Below are 17597 nucleotides of genomic sequence, written 5' to 3' on the forward strand. Positions count from 1 at the left end.
AAAGCTAATAAAAATGTCAAATGTCAGACGATAAAGCATAGGCCTGCCACACGCACATCTACATCCTAGCACAGCCATTTGGTGGGCGGTGGTAAGGGGGCGTGTCTGGTTGGCATTCGCCATAACCGCAAACATTGGCACCGTTTGCCACTGGACACGCAATTTTATCAGGCGCCTACGCAAATATATAGGGATAACGGAGAGGTCCTGGCGCCAGGTGCCGTTGGTTGGTTTTCCATTGGATTGGAGGGAGGTGTCCCATGGGGTCCTTTAACCCCTTAACCTTTGGTCCCCAGTTTCTGGACTCTCTGTCTCTCTCTCTCTTAACTGACAATCGGAAATGAACGTTCAATTTCATAAAGCCAACTCTGCAGTTGGAATTTTTGAAATTCGTAGGTTTACTCTAGAGAGAAGGGTCTTAATTTGTACTAAAAGCTTGTAGGCTAGATACAGCACTATGCCATAAATTCCCTAAAATTTAATGAAGTTTTCGTAAGGCTTTCGTATCAATGAGCCAAACTCAGCTCCGATAATAACTATTGAAATACACAATGTGCCTAAAAGTATGCAAAAATATATTTTGAGTCTGCAAATTAACACAGCTCTCTTTCCCCTCCACAGTTTTAGACACCTTTCTGAGTGGCTTTCAAACTGTTTTGATTTTTGTTACTCCTCCTTAGTAAATACTACCAAGTGTATTCCAAAAATGTAATTAAAAAAGTGCAATTGCCTTGCAAACACAGAAGCACTTAGCATATTTTGTGGAAATCAACAGAACATGAACGTTCGATTCCATCAAAGTTTGTCATTCCCCTAGACTTCACTTTCTTCTTGTTTAACCATAATTCTGTGTGTTTACCAACATCACTTAAAACTTTTCTGACATCTCACTTTCACGGCCCAACGTAGGCAAACAAAAAATGCAAAAATTTATTAAATTTACAAGTGGCAGGTAGCCTGGAAAATAGTCTGTATAGGGCTGCTGCAGGAGGCAGGCGGCAAAGAGTCCTGGCAACTTGCAAGTTTGCCAAACTGCAGGACAGAACAGGGCCAAAAACCGAAAACTTTAAGTGGCACATGTGAAGCGATTTTTGGCAACTTGTGCAATTTGCAATAGCTGCAGGGGTTGAGGGGAAATATAGAGGAGGAATGTCTCAAATTGGGTTGCTGTTTCATACGAAGCTGTTCATTCAAAGTTCGGTTCTATGCGCACACACACATACACACACACACACACATTTGGTAAACTTTGCCGGTCCCGGCCAAAGTATCTACGTATCCGTGTATCTGCAAGTTGCAATCTTGCTGCCAGGCAAAAGTTGCCAACCAGCCACTCATTTGATATTGAAAGTGAAAGAGCATATTTAAATACGTAAACTACGATGGAGGGCAGGAGAGCTCATACCCATACCCATACCCATACCCATCTCTATACCCATTTCCATCCCATTCAGCTTTACATGCTAGCTTAATTTGTGTTGACAACGTTGCCAGCCATAGGAGCGCGCTTTGTAAATTTTCAAGATTTGGGTTAGAGATATTTACACGAGTGTGTGGACAAGCACACACGGCTAAACTAGATCTGAAAAGAGAGAGAGAGGCAGGGTGAAAGGATAACCCTGATATAACCAGAACTGCACTTTACCTCCACCATATATCAATCTCTGTCTAGATCTCGGTCCTGTCCAACCGGTCCTTTCGCCACTTAGAGGTCATCCCAGCATCAAAGTTTGTTTGGTCACTCTTAATGGCCCAGTTCTAGTCTTTTAGATTTGGCCGGCCAGTGCTGTTGTCCCCGAGCAATTGACTTTGAAGTCGACATACTTGAAGGGATTTCAATTAGGAAAAGTAAAGTATCCTATAGGTGTGCTCTCAAAGTGACAAGAATGCTTATGCTTACACAGTAAAAATAATAAGGAACTGATGTCAGGTTAAAAAATACATAGAATAATATCTTTTAAGAGTATAATAACTTTTATCTAACAAGATCTATAAAAACGTAATTAAAATCCTTATTTGATCTTTATAATTACACCTTAATCATCAGACAATACATTTTTCTCTCCCTGTACAATCAAGTAAATTTCCATTAAAAATTCGTGACGCCGCAGGGCAGAGTGTCTTAAAATCGCCGGGAAAACGCGTGCTTCGACTTCCAAAACCAGAGCAAACCGCACAAACACAGAAGATTACTTGGCCAAGTTTTCCCAACCTTTTTGGCTAAATACAAGCGACACGGCTCCGTCCCACCCGGCCTCCTCATTAATTTTTGAGCAGCTTAGGCTTGGCCGAGTAAAAGTTGCCGAAACTTAAGATAAATGCCAAAAAGCCTTGGACTTGGCTTTTGAAAAAGTCGCATCCTTCACTGGGTTAAGTTGTCATCGCGGCAATCAATAATTCAGCAACCACCTTGCCGACAATAAATTCAATTAAAAGCGCCCAAAGGTGTGAGCCGTAGTCCGCTTCTGCAATTGGCAATTGGCAAGTGACAAATGGCCAACTAAAAGCAAAAACAACCCGCTAATCCCTCTTTGATTGCTCAGCCCGGGCACGTAATTTCAATTTGAGCCTCGGACCCATGAACTTGTTTTGTTTTTCCAACGCCCGGCAATGATTTCAGTACACAAGCAAACAACGAGCCCTGGCAGTTGGTAATTTTATTTGCAGCTTTTTGCATTAAGTGCACACAATGTTTATTAATTATTCAGGGGCATAGCATGGAACAAGCCCCGAGTTTCCACCCTGGCCCTTCATATCCGGATCCACGAATCCCATCGTCCAGTTTTGTACTGGAGTTTCAGTACTCTTCATCCTCGGGCAGCCATTGCATAATTGAATATTATGATTGTTATTTTCACTTGCTGCCTGTCGGATTGCTGTTATCTTAGCATTTACAGCCCCGCGCTCTCTTTCCGAAGAGCTCTGCATACCTAATAACATTTTGCCGGACTCTCAGCCGGAATTTAAGGTGGAGTCCCGGAGTCTTGGTCACCCGGGGCATGTTTGGCAAGCTGTTTAGGTCTTCTGGCGCCGCTCACCTCTAATTGCTGGCTCTAATCTGAGCCGTTGTGCCATCTTTCTTTTGGCATTTTGGCACTTGCAAGTGGCCATTAAAATAATACCTTTTAGAAATAAAGACCTTTACTTACAGTGGCTACCAAACTATAACTAACTGGAAGTAGAACACGAACTTTAACAAAAATATTGACTTAGATTAAAGATCAAGCAAAGACAAAGTTTCCAGCAGACTGGTCGTAGAAGTTTAAATACAACACGAGTGTGTGCGATTATTATTATTAATAGTATTATTTTCCAACCCGCCCTCCCGAATTAGAAGCCACTTTTTGGAATAAGTTTTACTAGACCAGGACTTTATTACCCTTTCTGCGTTTGAGAACATTCAAAAGTGTTACCAAAAATTCAGCTGGCTTAATGTAATTACATGTTGCTTTGGTCCACTGCCCGAAGAGTTGCTTTGGCGGTTCCTCTCTTGGTTCCGCGTTGGCCGCCCCCAATGAAATTTGCATGTTTTTGCCCACTTTCGGGCACTAGACAACTTTTCCTGCCAGCATTTACAGCTGCAACAGCTGAAAATAAATATTTAAACAATAACAGCAACTTTGCATGTTCTACAATTGTTGCAACAACAATGGCAAATGCCAAAAGGAAAACGGGAAACGGGGGGAAATGGGAAAATGGGGGTAGCGGACGCAGCCAAGTCCTGCAGTCCAAAATAATAAAGTTTTACGGCTGAAAATTACTCAATTCCCGTTGCCCGAAAAAGTTAACTTAATTTTTCGTAGTTGCCTTTTGTGCGAAAACTTTGCAAAGAGGTGAGGCAGCAACAACAACAACAAAAACAACAACTTGGGAAGAGGAAAACGTTTTACAACACTTTGGTTGAGGAGTGGTAGATGCCTTTTTGGAGCTCTGGACTTCACCCCATTGATTGCACGTCTGCTGAAAGCTGTTGTCCTTTTTTCCCCGTCACTGCAGAAAATGCGTTTTTGCATTCTTCGGGTTGAGAGTGTCAGAGTGGCAGAGGGGAGACAGTGTTGGAAAGTGCTTTCGAAAGCACCAAAAGAAATAATAACAACCGAAAAAATAATTGAATTTTCGCATTCATTCGCGAGCTGCAATTACTTGGGGGAACACAACTTTTCACTGCCTGTCCCCCCTTGTTTTCTGTCTTGTTATTGTTTTTCATGGCCTTCCTTCTTCTTCTTCTCCATAAATTGAGTCTCTTTCAGCTGTTTTATTTTCACCCTGATGCTATTGGTTCCCAAGCAAGGATTTTCCTGGGAAGCCATATTATTTATAGGGAATAGATCCAAAGCATAGCGTTAGCCGTAAAACTGCGGGCAATTTAAAACTCATTTCTATTTGGCGCCCCCGGGTCGGGCCGAGTGGAAATCAAATTAAAAGTCGCACCAATGACCAAAGCACTGACCTTGGGGGCAAATCCAACAGCCATCCACCTGGTCTGGGATCTCTCTCTCTCTCTCTCTTTGGGGTAAAATGCTTGCACACGGCTCACTGGCTGCAAATCAAAATAGAATTTAAATCTCTTTGAGAGCCACGTTGAATGGGTTTGCTTTCGCTGGGTAAGAGGCTCATGCAAAAATCATTTTTGGCTGTCAAATAAATTACACTTTTTCCTCCGGGGACAAAAGGTTGGGTTGGTTAAAAGGAGTGAGAGGAGAAGCTGCCGCTGCTGAGCAGGGCTCGACAAAATGGCGTTGAACGCATAATTTGGCAGGCAGACACAACCCTGCCGCACTTGCTTTAATTGATTTTAAAGTTAGTCGCCCAGGTCCTGTGCTGGAAATGGGGGGTTTTCCCTGTTTCTGGTTATAAATTTGAGAGTGTCGAACGGAGTTCTTCGATTTGTTTTTGTTTGTGTCTGTGCCGAATGAACACCCAACCACCCATCCACCCAACACTCATTTGCACTTAACACTTTCGACCATTTTGTTTGCCAGGCTCGCCATTGCGGAACATTTTACTTTTCCCGCTCCATAAGTCTCTGTCTCAGGGCGATGATGAGGAAAATTGCAAAATTTCGAGCCTTTCGATAATTAAATATACTTTGCAGAGGTAACCCCCCTCAGCCCAGCAACGGGAAAAAGAAAGAAGAGAAAGGGTTGGCACATGTGTCTAATTGGATTGTCGCAGTGTTGGCCAACATCGTCAGGCTTTAGCATCTCACAGAGATAATCCCCTACTCTGGGCACACGGCCCACATAAGTTCCACAAAATTCGCTTTGGCGCAAACTTTTTAATGAAGTTTCGGCGTTCTTGGGCCAACTTTTCCTTTTGGCCCACCCCACACCAACGACATGTTGTTCTCTATTTATTTTGATTTTTCCCACACCCATGACAAGCGTTTACTTTTCCAGAGGTGCAGATCGTCCTTGTAGGGCTCTTGCTTGCTGAGTTTCTGTGGCAGTAAGTGGCACATTTGTTGGGTGATACGCTTTTAATTAGTGGCGATGGCAATGCTGATGGCAATGGCAATGGCAATGGCGGTAGCGGTGGCGGTGGCGGTAACGGTGGCCGTAAACTTTTCGCCCTGGCTTTAATTGCAGCTGATGCGAGGCGAAACAAACTTGGCATCGCAGTACAGTTGCCCCGGAATTGGCTTAGCATGTGTGAAGTGCGACGTAGAAGGCTTACAGAAGTTTGCTTAGGGAATCTCGGTGCGAAAAGTTCGAGGAGGCTAACGAGCCAAGGCTGCTCAAGCTAGGGGTGCAAAATCACTAAAGTTCTCAAGAGATATTCCGCTAATCCTCAACGTTTTTCTCATGGCAATAACTATCACACTAACTTACCAGTAATAAGTTGCCCTACTAAGACTAAGACTAAGAGTTAGTTATATGTTTTATTTATAGCTTAAAAATGGTTATAAGTTACAAGCTAAAGAAAGTTGAAGTTAAGCCAAATTATTCCCCTCTTCCTTTCAGGAGCTCCCACAGTAATGGCTCTGAATGCCACGCCCGTGGCCTATCCAGGATCACCACTCCATCTCAACGTGGAATTCTGTGCCAATCCTCCGGCTCATGCCGCTCGCTGGTTGCACGGAGATCGTGTCTTTACGCCAGGAAACCAGTATGGCAGTACGGTGCTGGCCTACGCAGTTAAGGTGAGTAAAGTCACCTAGGTAATCCCCAAAGGAAATCTAATCCATTTTCCTCTATTCGCAGGATCTGCCCACGCCATTCTGCAAGGAGGCGAGGTTGACCTACGTCAGCATGCACGAAAGGGTTCCAAGGACCTTCTACTTTATAGTTTCAACGCCAGGTGGCGTTGCCGAAGCGGTATTCAATGTGAACTTCACCAAACGCCATCGACAGCTGTCGAATTCCATTGACGATGACGAGGAGGAGGAGCTAAATCAGCCAGAGCAGATTCACTTTCCCGTCTTCAGTGGATGTACCACCAAAGCGTGTGGCTGGTGGGCGGTGGTTTCGGTACTGGTTTTAGTCCTGGCCACTAGAAACAGTCATTAGATTAAGATGAGATCGTGTAAGAGAGAGAGAATGAGAGAGTGAGAGATTGAATGAATGTTTTCTTTGGGAGTGACTGACGCGTTTATTACACCGAATGTTCTATGTAATCTAACCCCCTATATGGCTAAGCAAACGTATGGATTTACCCAATTACTCGACATTACCACGTGGACTATGCTACACACACGACTACTACTCTATATAGCAATACATATGTATGTGTATCTGTAACCGATTTAGCCAAGCATCAAAATTGCCCTAGGCTAAGAACCCAGGCCCAACAGTATCCCTAAAATACAGAAAACCTATCTTCTAGAAACCCCCCAAAAAGGCATCGACTCTTTAACCCTAAGCTATTCGAATATTTTTACTGTAACCCCTAGCTGTAACCCCTAGCTATAACTGTAACGGTAACTGTAACTGTAACCTTATCGCTGTATGTCAATGTGTATGAGTGTGCGCTTAACTTAAATGCCAAAGCCAGAAAGAGAGAGAGAGAAGAACCGTAAGGAGAAGTTTACAGTTCTTTTGAGGAAAAACATTGTTAAAAAGTTGATTATTACGAGTACTTTAAGTTCCTTTTCGACGGACGAAGGGCGAAGGGAGATCGAGAAAGCGACTGATTTTGTTAAATATTTTGAAAATGTTTAGAACTAAAAGCACGAAGGGAGAAAAGGAGCCGCGAGAGAGAACCTATAGTTTAAAATTGTAAAAACAAAGAAGTAAGCGACGAAGTAATATACTTACCAGGCACGAACAAATTCCTTCCATTTGAGAAAAACAAAAAAAAGAAACGTTTGCCCCGAGCAAAGAAAACTGTAAGATATTTTTGGGAAATGAAATTAAGCGAAAGATCAAAAGCGTTTTAACCTAACCGAAATTGGGTTCTATTAAACAATAAATCGCACTTTATAGTTTGATTATGATTTTCCAATCGTTTGAAAGGACCAAAAACTAATCGTTTCCATTTACTACGAATATTTTTATAACACAACAAACGATAACATAATTATAGCCCAAAAAATATGATTAAACAAAAAATACCAATGAGAGACCCTCCACATAAGCGATAATTGTACATAAATGTTCAAGTAGAGAAGAATTGCTCAACCCGAGAAACGAAAAAAAAAAAACTATGATATAGAGAGTGTTAAATGTTGTTTGAAAACGAAAACTAAAAGCGATTTAAATATCATATGTAGCGGTTCCAAGAGTAAATTAAACCATATTCTATGTAACATAACAGACCACAAGGCCAGATTAACTTTCGATTACCAGCTATTGTAAAATATTTCAGTTTGAAGATCAGCAGATCAACAGATCAGCAGATAGCCAGCTTGCCATACGATTTTTTGTACAAAGCCTAAGCTTTTGTAATTTATTTCTTAGTCGATCTAAGCTTCAGATTATTCTATATCCTATGCGCAATACATACAAATATATATATATATATATATCTTTAAGATAAGAGATCAGTGTAAAAACCAGAAATACTTAGAAGAACCTAACGCCAATTTAAGCCACAGCAAAGGATTCAATTTGCAGAGTTCCAAGAATTCTGGCAAAAATGATAAGTTTAAATTGAGATTTAATTAATCATTAAAGCGAATTAACATATACAGAAGATGGAATATAGTAATATATATATGTATGTGTGTGTATGTGTACCCTATGTATAGTTGAGTTTAGTGATTTAGTGACTTTTCGCTCCTTGGGTTTTTATTGTCAGCAAATAATTGCGAATTGTAAGAACAAAGCAAGCAAACAAACACGTCGTCATGTTAACTAACTAATAAATTACTAAACAAGTGAATGCTCACAGTGCGTGCTGTATTTATGATTCATTGTGTTGGTAATATTTACAAAATATTATTTATAAACAAAAGCCAACAAGCAACCAACAAACAACAACAAACAAAACAAAACAAACATATATAACTAAAGAAAATACTAGATCCTAAGTGCAACACAAACCGAATGTGGCAAATTAATTTTAAACCAATGAGTAATTACGATATGAGAGACAGAATGTTCATCTGTAGTGCAAAATGTTTTTGGATAAGAAGGGGTAGCAGGACGAAGGAGGACGGGGCAACTAATAACCCATATAATTACGAATACAAATACAAATACAACAATACGTGTTACAATAAGCAGAAAAACGGTTTACATATATAAGACATAGGCCCAAGAGAAATGTAAGCAACCACCACCAACAACAACAACAACAACAACACACTTTTAGCCGTAAAAGGATGCCTCGGCGATATGAAGAATATGGCCAGAAACTTCAAGTTAGTAGCGGATAAAGCATAAGCAAGCGCCCCACACAGAAACAGAATCAAAAACTAACTCTTAAGCGACCCCCTGCACTGCCCGGCAATGCAATAACTCTGAATTCTTTGGCAACGAAAGGGTTAGGTCCGGCATAACTGTTACATTTAAGCCAACAAACAGCCGGCCAAAGAGTGGGGGAGGTCATGGCAGGGCAGGGCTGCCTGCCGAGCAAATTTACAAGTTTAAGTGACAAAGCAACAAAACAAAATAGCCAATTTAGCATAAAGTAAAACACAAGCCGAGAAGAATGCAAATAAAAATGCAGATAAAAATGAAAGGCAAAGGGGAGCGGCAAAAGAAGAAAGCAAAAAACACCAAACAAACAAACAAACGAACACACACACAAAACAACACACAGAAATGAAAATGAACATGGAATAAAATTTAAAAGCAGAGAAATGCAACAAAACCAAATGTCTTTAACTGGGTGGTCCGATCCAACAGCCGGAAGAGTGGAAAACTTGGGGAAACACTAACAATCAATCAGCAGACAGATACGCCCATTATTCAGCTGAGATGTGGATGCCACTTAAAGAAAAACCTGGTGCATTCTCTGGTTATAGTTTATGGTTAGTAAAGGAAAAAGTTAAATAACATTCCTTGTTGTTAATTTCTGAAATGGCCTTAAGACTTTCAGCTAACAGCAAGTGGTAAGTTAAGTTCGTGTTGGTATTAGCTGTTAAAAATAGGAAGTCATGTAGTAGTTTCTTGGGGAAATTAATTTCCCAAGGAATACTTACGTTTATGTCTTTTATCTTTTCTTTCAAAAACTCTTCATTAAAGAAAAACAGTAACCCCAGGAACACTCTCTCTTCCGCGGGATTCCACCAAACATTTGAGTTTTCCCCTCTGAAGACCCCCCAAGACCACGAAACAATTGGCTAGCTGAACTGCAACCCAATTGGAATGCCAATGATATTTGGCATGCTGCAGTTGCACTTCCACAGTGGCACTGGCAGTTGCATCAATATCAATCAATATCTGGGGCCAACGAAAGGGAAAGGCCAGCCGAATGCAGCTCTTGGGTGACCGCAGGCTCGGCTCGTTTTGTGTGAAGGAGATTCCGGTTTATGGTTCGGTTTTGGTCTCCGTTTTGGTGCATTGGCCCAATCCGAATCCCAAAAACCCAAACCCAAAACCGAGAGTTGCGTTGTCAACACTGGCAGCTAAACAAAAACTAAAAACGGCAAACGCGGCTCTTGTTTATTAGTTGGAAATCAAAAGTACATCGACACCGCAGGATTTTAATGGCCACACTGCGAACCTGGCTGCTGCTACACTTTTTGGCCCAAAGAGTCGGGCAACCTGTTTGGCCAACAGCATCAGGCAAAACCTCATGTGCCCGCCACACAATCATCGATAACCAGGCCGGTTTCTGGCGCTAATGACAGTGAAATGCCTTCGATCTGCCGAGGCGCCAGCGAGATTACAGCTAGTGGGGGCGTACGGTACAGTAAGGCTAATGTTTAGATTAACACGAGGGCACCGAAAGAAACTAATAGAAGGTGGAGCCTGTCAATAAGGTTAATTATAGTTGGTTTATGGTTGGTAATAATCTTATTATGATAAGTTGAAGTTTAAGAAAGTATTTTAAAATGGGAAATTAATCTTGTTATTTATATTTTATTCTAATAAAGATGATCTATGTGATTTAAATTAAATTATTTGCAGTCTTAAGTAGTTTTAAAAGTTCTTTTTAGTCTTGTAGTTTGGCTTAGATAGGTTTTTTGGTTACACTTTTGGTCTTAATGAATCTTTTTTCTTTTCAAAAAACAAAGAGATAGAGGTATCTAACCCGCTCCAAACTTTTACTCATTCCTCCGATTCCAACCAATCATCAATACCGATAAATAGTAGTTTCACTGCCATAATTCTTGCAGTGTAATTTATCAATCAAAATTCCCGAACAGTGATCGAGTGGAATAAACTTGTAATGTTGCAGGGGCAATGTAATGGTGCTGGTCATGGCGATGGTGACTCTTTGGCTAATGTCGACGCACGCGCCACAGCGAAAGGTGCACCAACTAATGGGTAATCCCCGCAGCTCCCTCCCCCAAAATGCTTGCCCCGTACAGTTGACCAGCCTGCAGATATCCGCAATCGCCAATTGGCATTACTGTGCGCATTTCGTTTTAATTGTTGCCTCGGCCAAAGTCAAATACGAGCCAAAACCCAAAACCGGCTGGGAAAACTGGCAATTGGAGCCTCCACCCCATTTCTGGGAGCTAAAGCTACGCCACACACACTACGCCGAAATCCATAGCCTGGCTCTGACCATAAAATTGGGGGCTTAATGCAGTCGCAAAATGGGCGAGTCGAGTGATAAGTTTATGTATGGTCAGATGTTCATATTGCCTGATAAGTGGGTTTTGGCTGGAATTGTGTTTTCCATTCATATCATCGATGCAATTGGAGAAATCTCCTAATTGGGCTTTTGGGGAAGTGCACCGATGGCTTGCAAGTTGCACAATGGAGAGCATAGATAATCAACACCTGCATTCCATAATTACCTGCCTTGAGATAATGATTTCAGTTTGTATATTTAACAGAGAAATTTATGAAAAATATTACAGCTTTCAGTTTAACATAGCCAGTGATATTCCCTTTGCTACCATATTCATGCCAAGTTATGGCTGACGACTTTAAGCGCGCTTAAAACGCTGACAATTAAAATCGTTTTCATTGCACATCGTTGGGCGCCAATAATCCTCCCGCCCCTCTCACCTCAATCTACCCGCCCACCTCAATACGCTTGCATGAAATTTCACAGTTCAATTAATGCATTTTAATTTTAACTTTATTTTCCAATTTACTTCACACAGTTAAAACGGACGCAAGGAACAACGCCAACAAATGGCCGGCAAAAGCGTTGGAAAATATGAAAGAAAAAAACAGATCAGCCTGAAAATTGTTAACGCAAAATTAAAAATTGTTTTTGATTGATTGTTGCATGAAATTGGCTTTTGGTCGGAGGCACCACCGCACCGATTGGTCCCATTGATTGTAATTACCTTCTTTTTTTTTTTCGTACTTTGTATGTTGCCTCACTTATATTTCATTTGCCCTGCGCACTTAATTAGCCAACTGCCACGCCCCCTGTCGCCTTTTCCGGCTGACTGGGCTTTTTGGTGGAAGTACAATAAGTAAATATGAGCAATGTCGACCGGTCCGGTAACGAAATTAAGCGAATTGCTTTTAATAGATTTTTCCGCAATTTCTGCGATTTCTTTTTTTTTCAATCTTTTTTCCTTGCAATATTATTGTCCCATTTTATGTGCGGTCAAGGCATTTCAGAGATTTCCTTTGGCCAGGTTTTCAATGATTTTGTAATTTTGTGGCTGCGACAAGTTTTTCCAGGCGGAAGGAAGTCGATTTCAGGTGACTTCTGTTACACTTTTACCAACTATTGCTGATCCGGCGAAAATTAGCCAAGTTAGTTGCTGGTCACGGCAATTTATGGCTCGCATTTCCTTGGAGTTTGGCTGGGGATTTCTTTTTGGTTTTCAGTTGGCCACATACGAGTGCCGCCTAGCTTATGCAATCTCTCTCCCTGGCTTTTCTTCATAATTGTCTCTGAGGTTTGGTTCGATTTTGGTGCGGAAAACGCTGGAGGAAATGCCAACCGAAAAAAATGTGATCTCGGCAACAGTTCCAGTTTCCATTTTCATTGGGAGAAAGTCTGGGATTGTGTGTGCATGAGGCATGCAACATGTCTTTAATGAGATGCAAGCAGATAAAGAAGTTAACCGATTATGGAAAGCATAAATCACACCTAAATGATCACTGGATCTATATCTGTGGGTAATGGGTGTATTAGCTGGGGTAGAACGGCAACTTTCCCCTAGTTTTGGCTTTGACAAAAAAGTTGCGGGTTGAGATAGGTTGGTGAGATTTTAATTTTGTAATGAAATTTCTTATAAATTGTTAACAAATCTCGTTGAAGGCATATTAATTTATTGCATTTTTAAATATTTTGTAGTTAATCTGTTTTTATAGATAAAATATGAATAGCCTCATAGCTATGTTTAATGACAAAATATCTTTCTCAAGGTTACATTTTAGTGGAATTCCTTAGTTAAGTATTTTAAATACCAATCAATTTTGTAACTAAGGTAGTTAACGATTTTGTAACAATTGCCATTTGTAAATTGATTTACTATTTAAGCAAATTTCCATTTAAATTCACGCAATACCTCAACTCAAATAATTTCGCCATTAAAATAAATATCTTCAAAGAGTCCACAAAAAGCACAGAAAAAAAAAAAGAAAAAGGAAAAACGATATCATTAAATATGCAATAAATAAAATGAATTACCAAAGCATAAATAAAAAAGTCGCATTTTAATAAATCAGACAGATATAAAAAAAACAAGTGCACCGCCGCTTCACCGCTGCGCCTCTCCACCGCCCCGCCCGCAAAACCGCATCCACATTAATCAATCAGCCGAAAACGTCAAACGCTCCACAACAGCAGCGTGAGCCAATGCGGCTGGCTCATTAAAATTGAATGAAAATGCCGGGAGAATCGGAGGAAAAGCGGTGGAAAATCGTATGAAAACAATGCGTTCGAAGGTGATCGAACCGACAGGTGTAAAATGAGTGTGATAATTGCATCAGGTGTTATGAGGCAAGGAAATGAGGCAAGATATTTATGTCAAACAGCTGGAGATCGGGAAACAGGTGGCAAAGGGTGTTTAGGCCATGACAAGGGCTTTCACAGTGGATTTTGCCATATGCCTTTGGCATTTCCAACTCAAAAACTGGTTTTTAAAGATTTCCCGCGAGCTTGCCACGTTTTTTTTGCCTTTTTTTTTGGCAGGGTCAATGCTGCCGCAGTAGAAAGCCATAAAAACAAAAATTGTCATTGCCATGAAGGAGTAAGAAAGACAGCAAAGGTTGCGCAATCGCCGGATGGACAAGTTTTATGCTACACTTTAAGGATCGTAGCAGCAACAGCAGCAGCAGCAGCAGCAGCAGCAGTGGCAGCGGCAGCAACATCACTTGCAACAGCAACATCGGCGACGACAGCAACTTGCAACCCACGACGATGAAAAGAAAACGAAATGCTCAGTGCCCGACGGTTTCACTTTCATTCGCAACGCGCACGCGCAGCTGGCAGGGTCGCACGAAAAGAGCACCTGAAATTATATATATATAAAATATATATATATATATTCCCCCCGATATTCTGTGCCATTCGAAGCTCAGAGAATTACAATTGTTTTAATCGAATAGAAAAGTGATTATAAGTGCAGTTTAATTGGCCGGCCATCAATATAAATAATTGAGTGTTTTCATTTGCATTTCGCTGCATCCTGCAACCTACGGCAAAAATACAAATAAAAATCCCGTCGCGCGATACTTAATGGATGCAGGTAAATGCAAAAAGCGAATGGAATATTTTAAATGCCCATTTAACGGCGCAAATTAATATTTCCACTCTGAGCAACACAAAAACGAGTAGAAGAGAATTTTCCATGTGCAAATTGAGTTAGAAGCGGATGAAATTGGTTTTCTGACTCCAATGGGATATCATGCAATGAGTTTCGATGACGGCATTGCATTAAGGACTCAAAAGTCCTCCACTGAATGTATAATGGCAATCAAAAAGGACTTAGGCAAAACATGCATACGAAATGTCTTCCATTTAATAGCCCAGTTTAGATCATTATCTACATGGCCAATTAAAAGCCACAATTTTCCCTACCGAAAGCTGCACTTTCTTGTGTTATGTTTGGCCAAAACAAGACGGCCAAGGCAGGCAAGGGGACCGGCTCAAAAGTGCCCCGGGCCACTTAGCCATGAATATTGCAGGTGAAATATGTTTTGGCATGCATATTTAATGCCTATCAAAATACAGCGGCGGTGGCAGCCAAACTATGTGAAAACCCGTACGAACCATTTTAAACGCCATCAATTTCAATTTTCCAAATTAAATGCGTGGTGCGGGCAGGTCTGAGGGTGAGGGGAATTTCCATTGGAGGGGTTAATTAATAATTCATTACGTTGCCAGTAGCAATGACATAAGCCGCAAGCAAACGGAGCCACCAAGTTCAACAACTTGGCAAAGAAAAGCGACAAACGTTTTAGGGAAAATCTCTCAGCGAAAGAGAAAGAAAAGCGCCAAAGTGCCAAGGCAGCCACTTAGGAAAAATCATCATCCAGCGACGTATCGGTTAAAAATCAAACAGCCCGACAAGTGAGTGGCTATAGTAGTCGCCAGGAGTGGAGTGGAGCCGAGTGGAGTGGACTGGAGTCGAGTGGTTAGGATTCGAGTGGAGGCTAGTGGATGGCCTTTGGAAACGGGCCCAAACAGGCTTGACGACTCCTCCATTTGTCGCTTGGAATTTGTCGTGGTCGTTGGGGTTATTCACACCGCCACCACCATTCCGCTTACTAACGGAAAAAACCCAACAACAACAACAACAACAACATCTAACTCTTTCTGCTTTTGGCCATTTCCGTAATAGCTCCATGTGGCCCCACCGCCACCAACGACATCTGCTAACGGCGGCAGCCACGCTCTGCTGTCTGTTGGCCTTCATCGTTCAGCCAGCCCTCTCAGATGAGCCACCCACATCCATACCCAATCTCCAACAGAACTCAACGGAGGAGACGACGGCAACTGAAGCCCTGAGTGACAGCAGCAGTGCCAAGGAGGTGAGTCCGAGTTTAGTGAAAGATTTTGACAGGCAATGAGCGTCGCTTTTGACAGCTTAATAAGCAGGCAGCCGGTCAGCTCATCCGCGAGGTCATCGAAGGTCCCAACTTGGACGGCGAACTGCTGCAGGAGGGCTTGGATTTGGAAAGGGAACGCGAACCGGAACGGGAGGACCAGGCTACAGAAAAAGAAGCGGAGTTCGTAGGGTAAGCTAAAGATCAAAAAGAAAACTAAAATTAAATTCGAAGCCTTAGAAATAGTATCCTCTATTAAAGCTTAATAAATTTTTAACAATAGTTAACCCTTTTCCCCTAGTGTTCCAGGCTTTCTGCCCACTGTGCTGCCTCCCAAAGATTCAGTGAGTCCCACCAATGGTCATGGCTACATCCAGTTTGAGATCAACGATGAGATGCCTGTGGAAATTGCTAAACGCCAAAGACCCATTCAGCAAACTGTGACCCGCTCGCGAACGGACACCGTGAACGAGGTTCTGTCCAATCTCTTCCCCAAGGGATTCTCGGACATTTTCCGTTTTAGTGGCAACCCAGAGGCGTCCACCACAACGTCCACGACCACAAACAAGGCGGTTGTGCGGCCTACTGTGGTGGATGTGGTCAGCACCACAGAGGCAGTGACCACTGAAAAGCCAAAGGAGGCCCCAGCACCAAATGCCACGTACTACAGCTACCAAACCACAGTGACCAAGGAGTACCGCAGGGAGTTGGGGCCAGGACACACCGAGATAGTGGTGGAACAGATCCGAGATCCTGGTTTCCGAGACGGCAGCAATCACATTTCACGGGATGAGCTGCTGAGGATTAATCGGGCTGCAGTGGCTGCTCCAGTGCTGCCCAGTTTGCTACTCCAACCGGAGGGCGATGACAATGAGACTCTGGTGGCGGCCGAAAGTGCTCCGATTGTTATACTCGCAGATCACGAAGGGGATGTGGAGGAGGGGCAGGAGATCAATGATAACCAGATTGCTGAGACACGGCATGTGGGCAGAGAGGCCTACCAACAGCGACTGCCAGCTCCGGCTTTCAATGGCATCGAGAGCTATGCCAACCAGAAGGGTCCTGGACAGGATCAGGAAATCAATGTGCACATCGTGCACGACGAGACTTTGGGAAAACGTCAGCAGGGAGAGGGAAAGGTAGGATTTGACTTCAAATATTCCGAATTTATAAAATGAATATCATCTTTCCAGTCACCAAAAGAGAAACCGCAATCGCAACCTCCCCAGCACGCCTTGGATCACTTTCAGGCGCACAGTGAGCAGAGATTCCAGCAGCATTATCCTAGCAATGAAGCTCCTTCCCGGCAATTCCTTAAGAGCTTTAATCCCGTAGTTTCGGGCAGTGGCGATGGACCCCTTCCCAAGGGCAGCTTCCACTACGAAGTGCAGAATCCTCCCCAGCTGCCGAATCCACGGCCGCCAAAGGAGGGAGACTACGCAGGACAGTTTGTGAGACCTGCTGCCCAGTTGGCCTACCAACAGGAGATCAGTCAGGTGATTCCACAAGCGCAGAAGCAGCCAGAGCCTCAACCTGAAACGCTGCATACCAAGGCCATTTCCTCGCCCTCGCCATCGCCAGAGATTCATCAGTACTCCGGGTATGCAGGTCCCACGCCTGTCTCTGCTACGCCAAATAGTTTGGTTTTTGTCACCTTGAACACTCCACGTCCTCCTCATTCCTCGCCAGCACCGGCCGTTGCTCATACGCCCCTTGAACCGCATGTCCAAATAACAGTTAATCACCCAGCCCCCCACGATTACGTGGCTGAGGCAGCCGCTGAGCCCTCCCAGCACAATGTTCAACATGCTCCGGCTCCCAAGAAATCCACTCCCTATACCTTTGTAGAGGTACAAAAGTCCGTGAATATACACAACAAGCTGATCACCGAGAAGGACGGTCGTTTGGTGGAGCAGCATGAGACCATCTACCACCAGCCTTACCTGCACAATCACCTGCCACAACCATCTCCGTCTGATCCTCCCAAGAGTTATGCTTCTTTGGCCAAAAATCCCATTCACGTGGAGTACGATAGCGCGCCCCAAGAGGTGGCCATCTCACATGCAGCTATCCATT

The 17597-nt window shown here is 42.8% G+C and overlaps 2 protein-coding genes across 2 annotated transcripts in view; both read left to right on the forward strand.

The window, feature by feature from the left end:
• LOC108106442 (irregular chiasm C-roughest protein) overlaps window positions 1-9044 on the forward strand; it is a 125552-nt gene extending 116508 nt beyond the window's left edge. The window contains exons 11-12 of the mRNA XM_017213475.2: window positions 5964-6142; window positions 6204-9044. Coding sequence (XP_017068964.1) covers window positions 5964-6142; window positions 6204-6509 — 485 coding nt within the window. The 3' untranslated portion in view covers window positions 6510-9044. The remainder of the gene's footprint in view (window positions 1-5963; window positions 6143-6203) is intronic.
• A 6276-nt stretch (window positions 9045-15320) lies between these two features.
• On the forward strand, window positions 15321-17593 carry LOC108106239 (the record flags this gene model as incomplete). Its single annotated transcript, XM_017213165.2, has 4 exons — window positions 15321-15506; window positions 15562-15713; window positions 15823-16660; window positions 16715-17593. Coding segments are annotated over exons 1-4 (2055 nt in total), but the record flags the coding sequence as incomplete, so codon positions are not given.
• Between the last annotated feature and the right edge of the window lie 4 nt (window positions 17594-17597).

The sequence above is a fragment of the Drosophila eugracilis genome, unplaced genomic scaffold (assembly GCF_018153835.1).
Source record: "Drosophila eugracilis isolate 14026-0451.02 unplaced genomic scaffold, ASM1815383v1 contig_1765, whole genome shotgun sequence".
In the NCBI taxonomy this organism is placed as follows: domain Eukaryota; kingdom Metazoa; phylum Arthropoda; class Insecta; order Diptera; family Drosophilidae; genus Drosophila; species Drosophila eugracilis.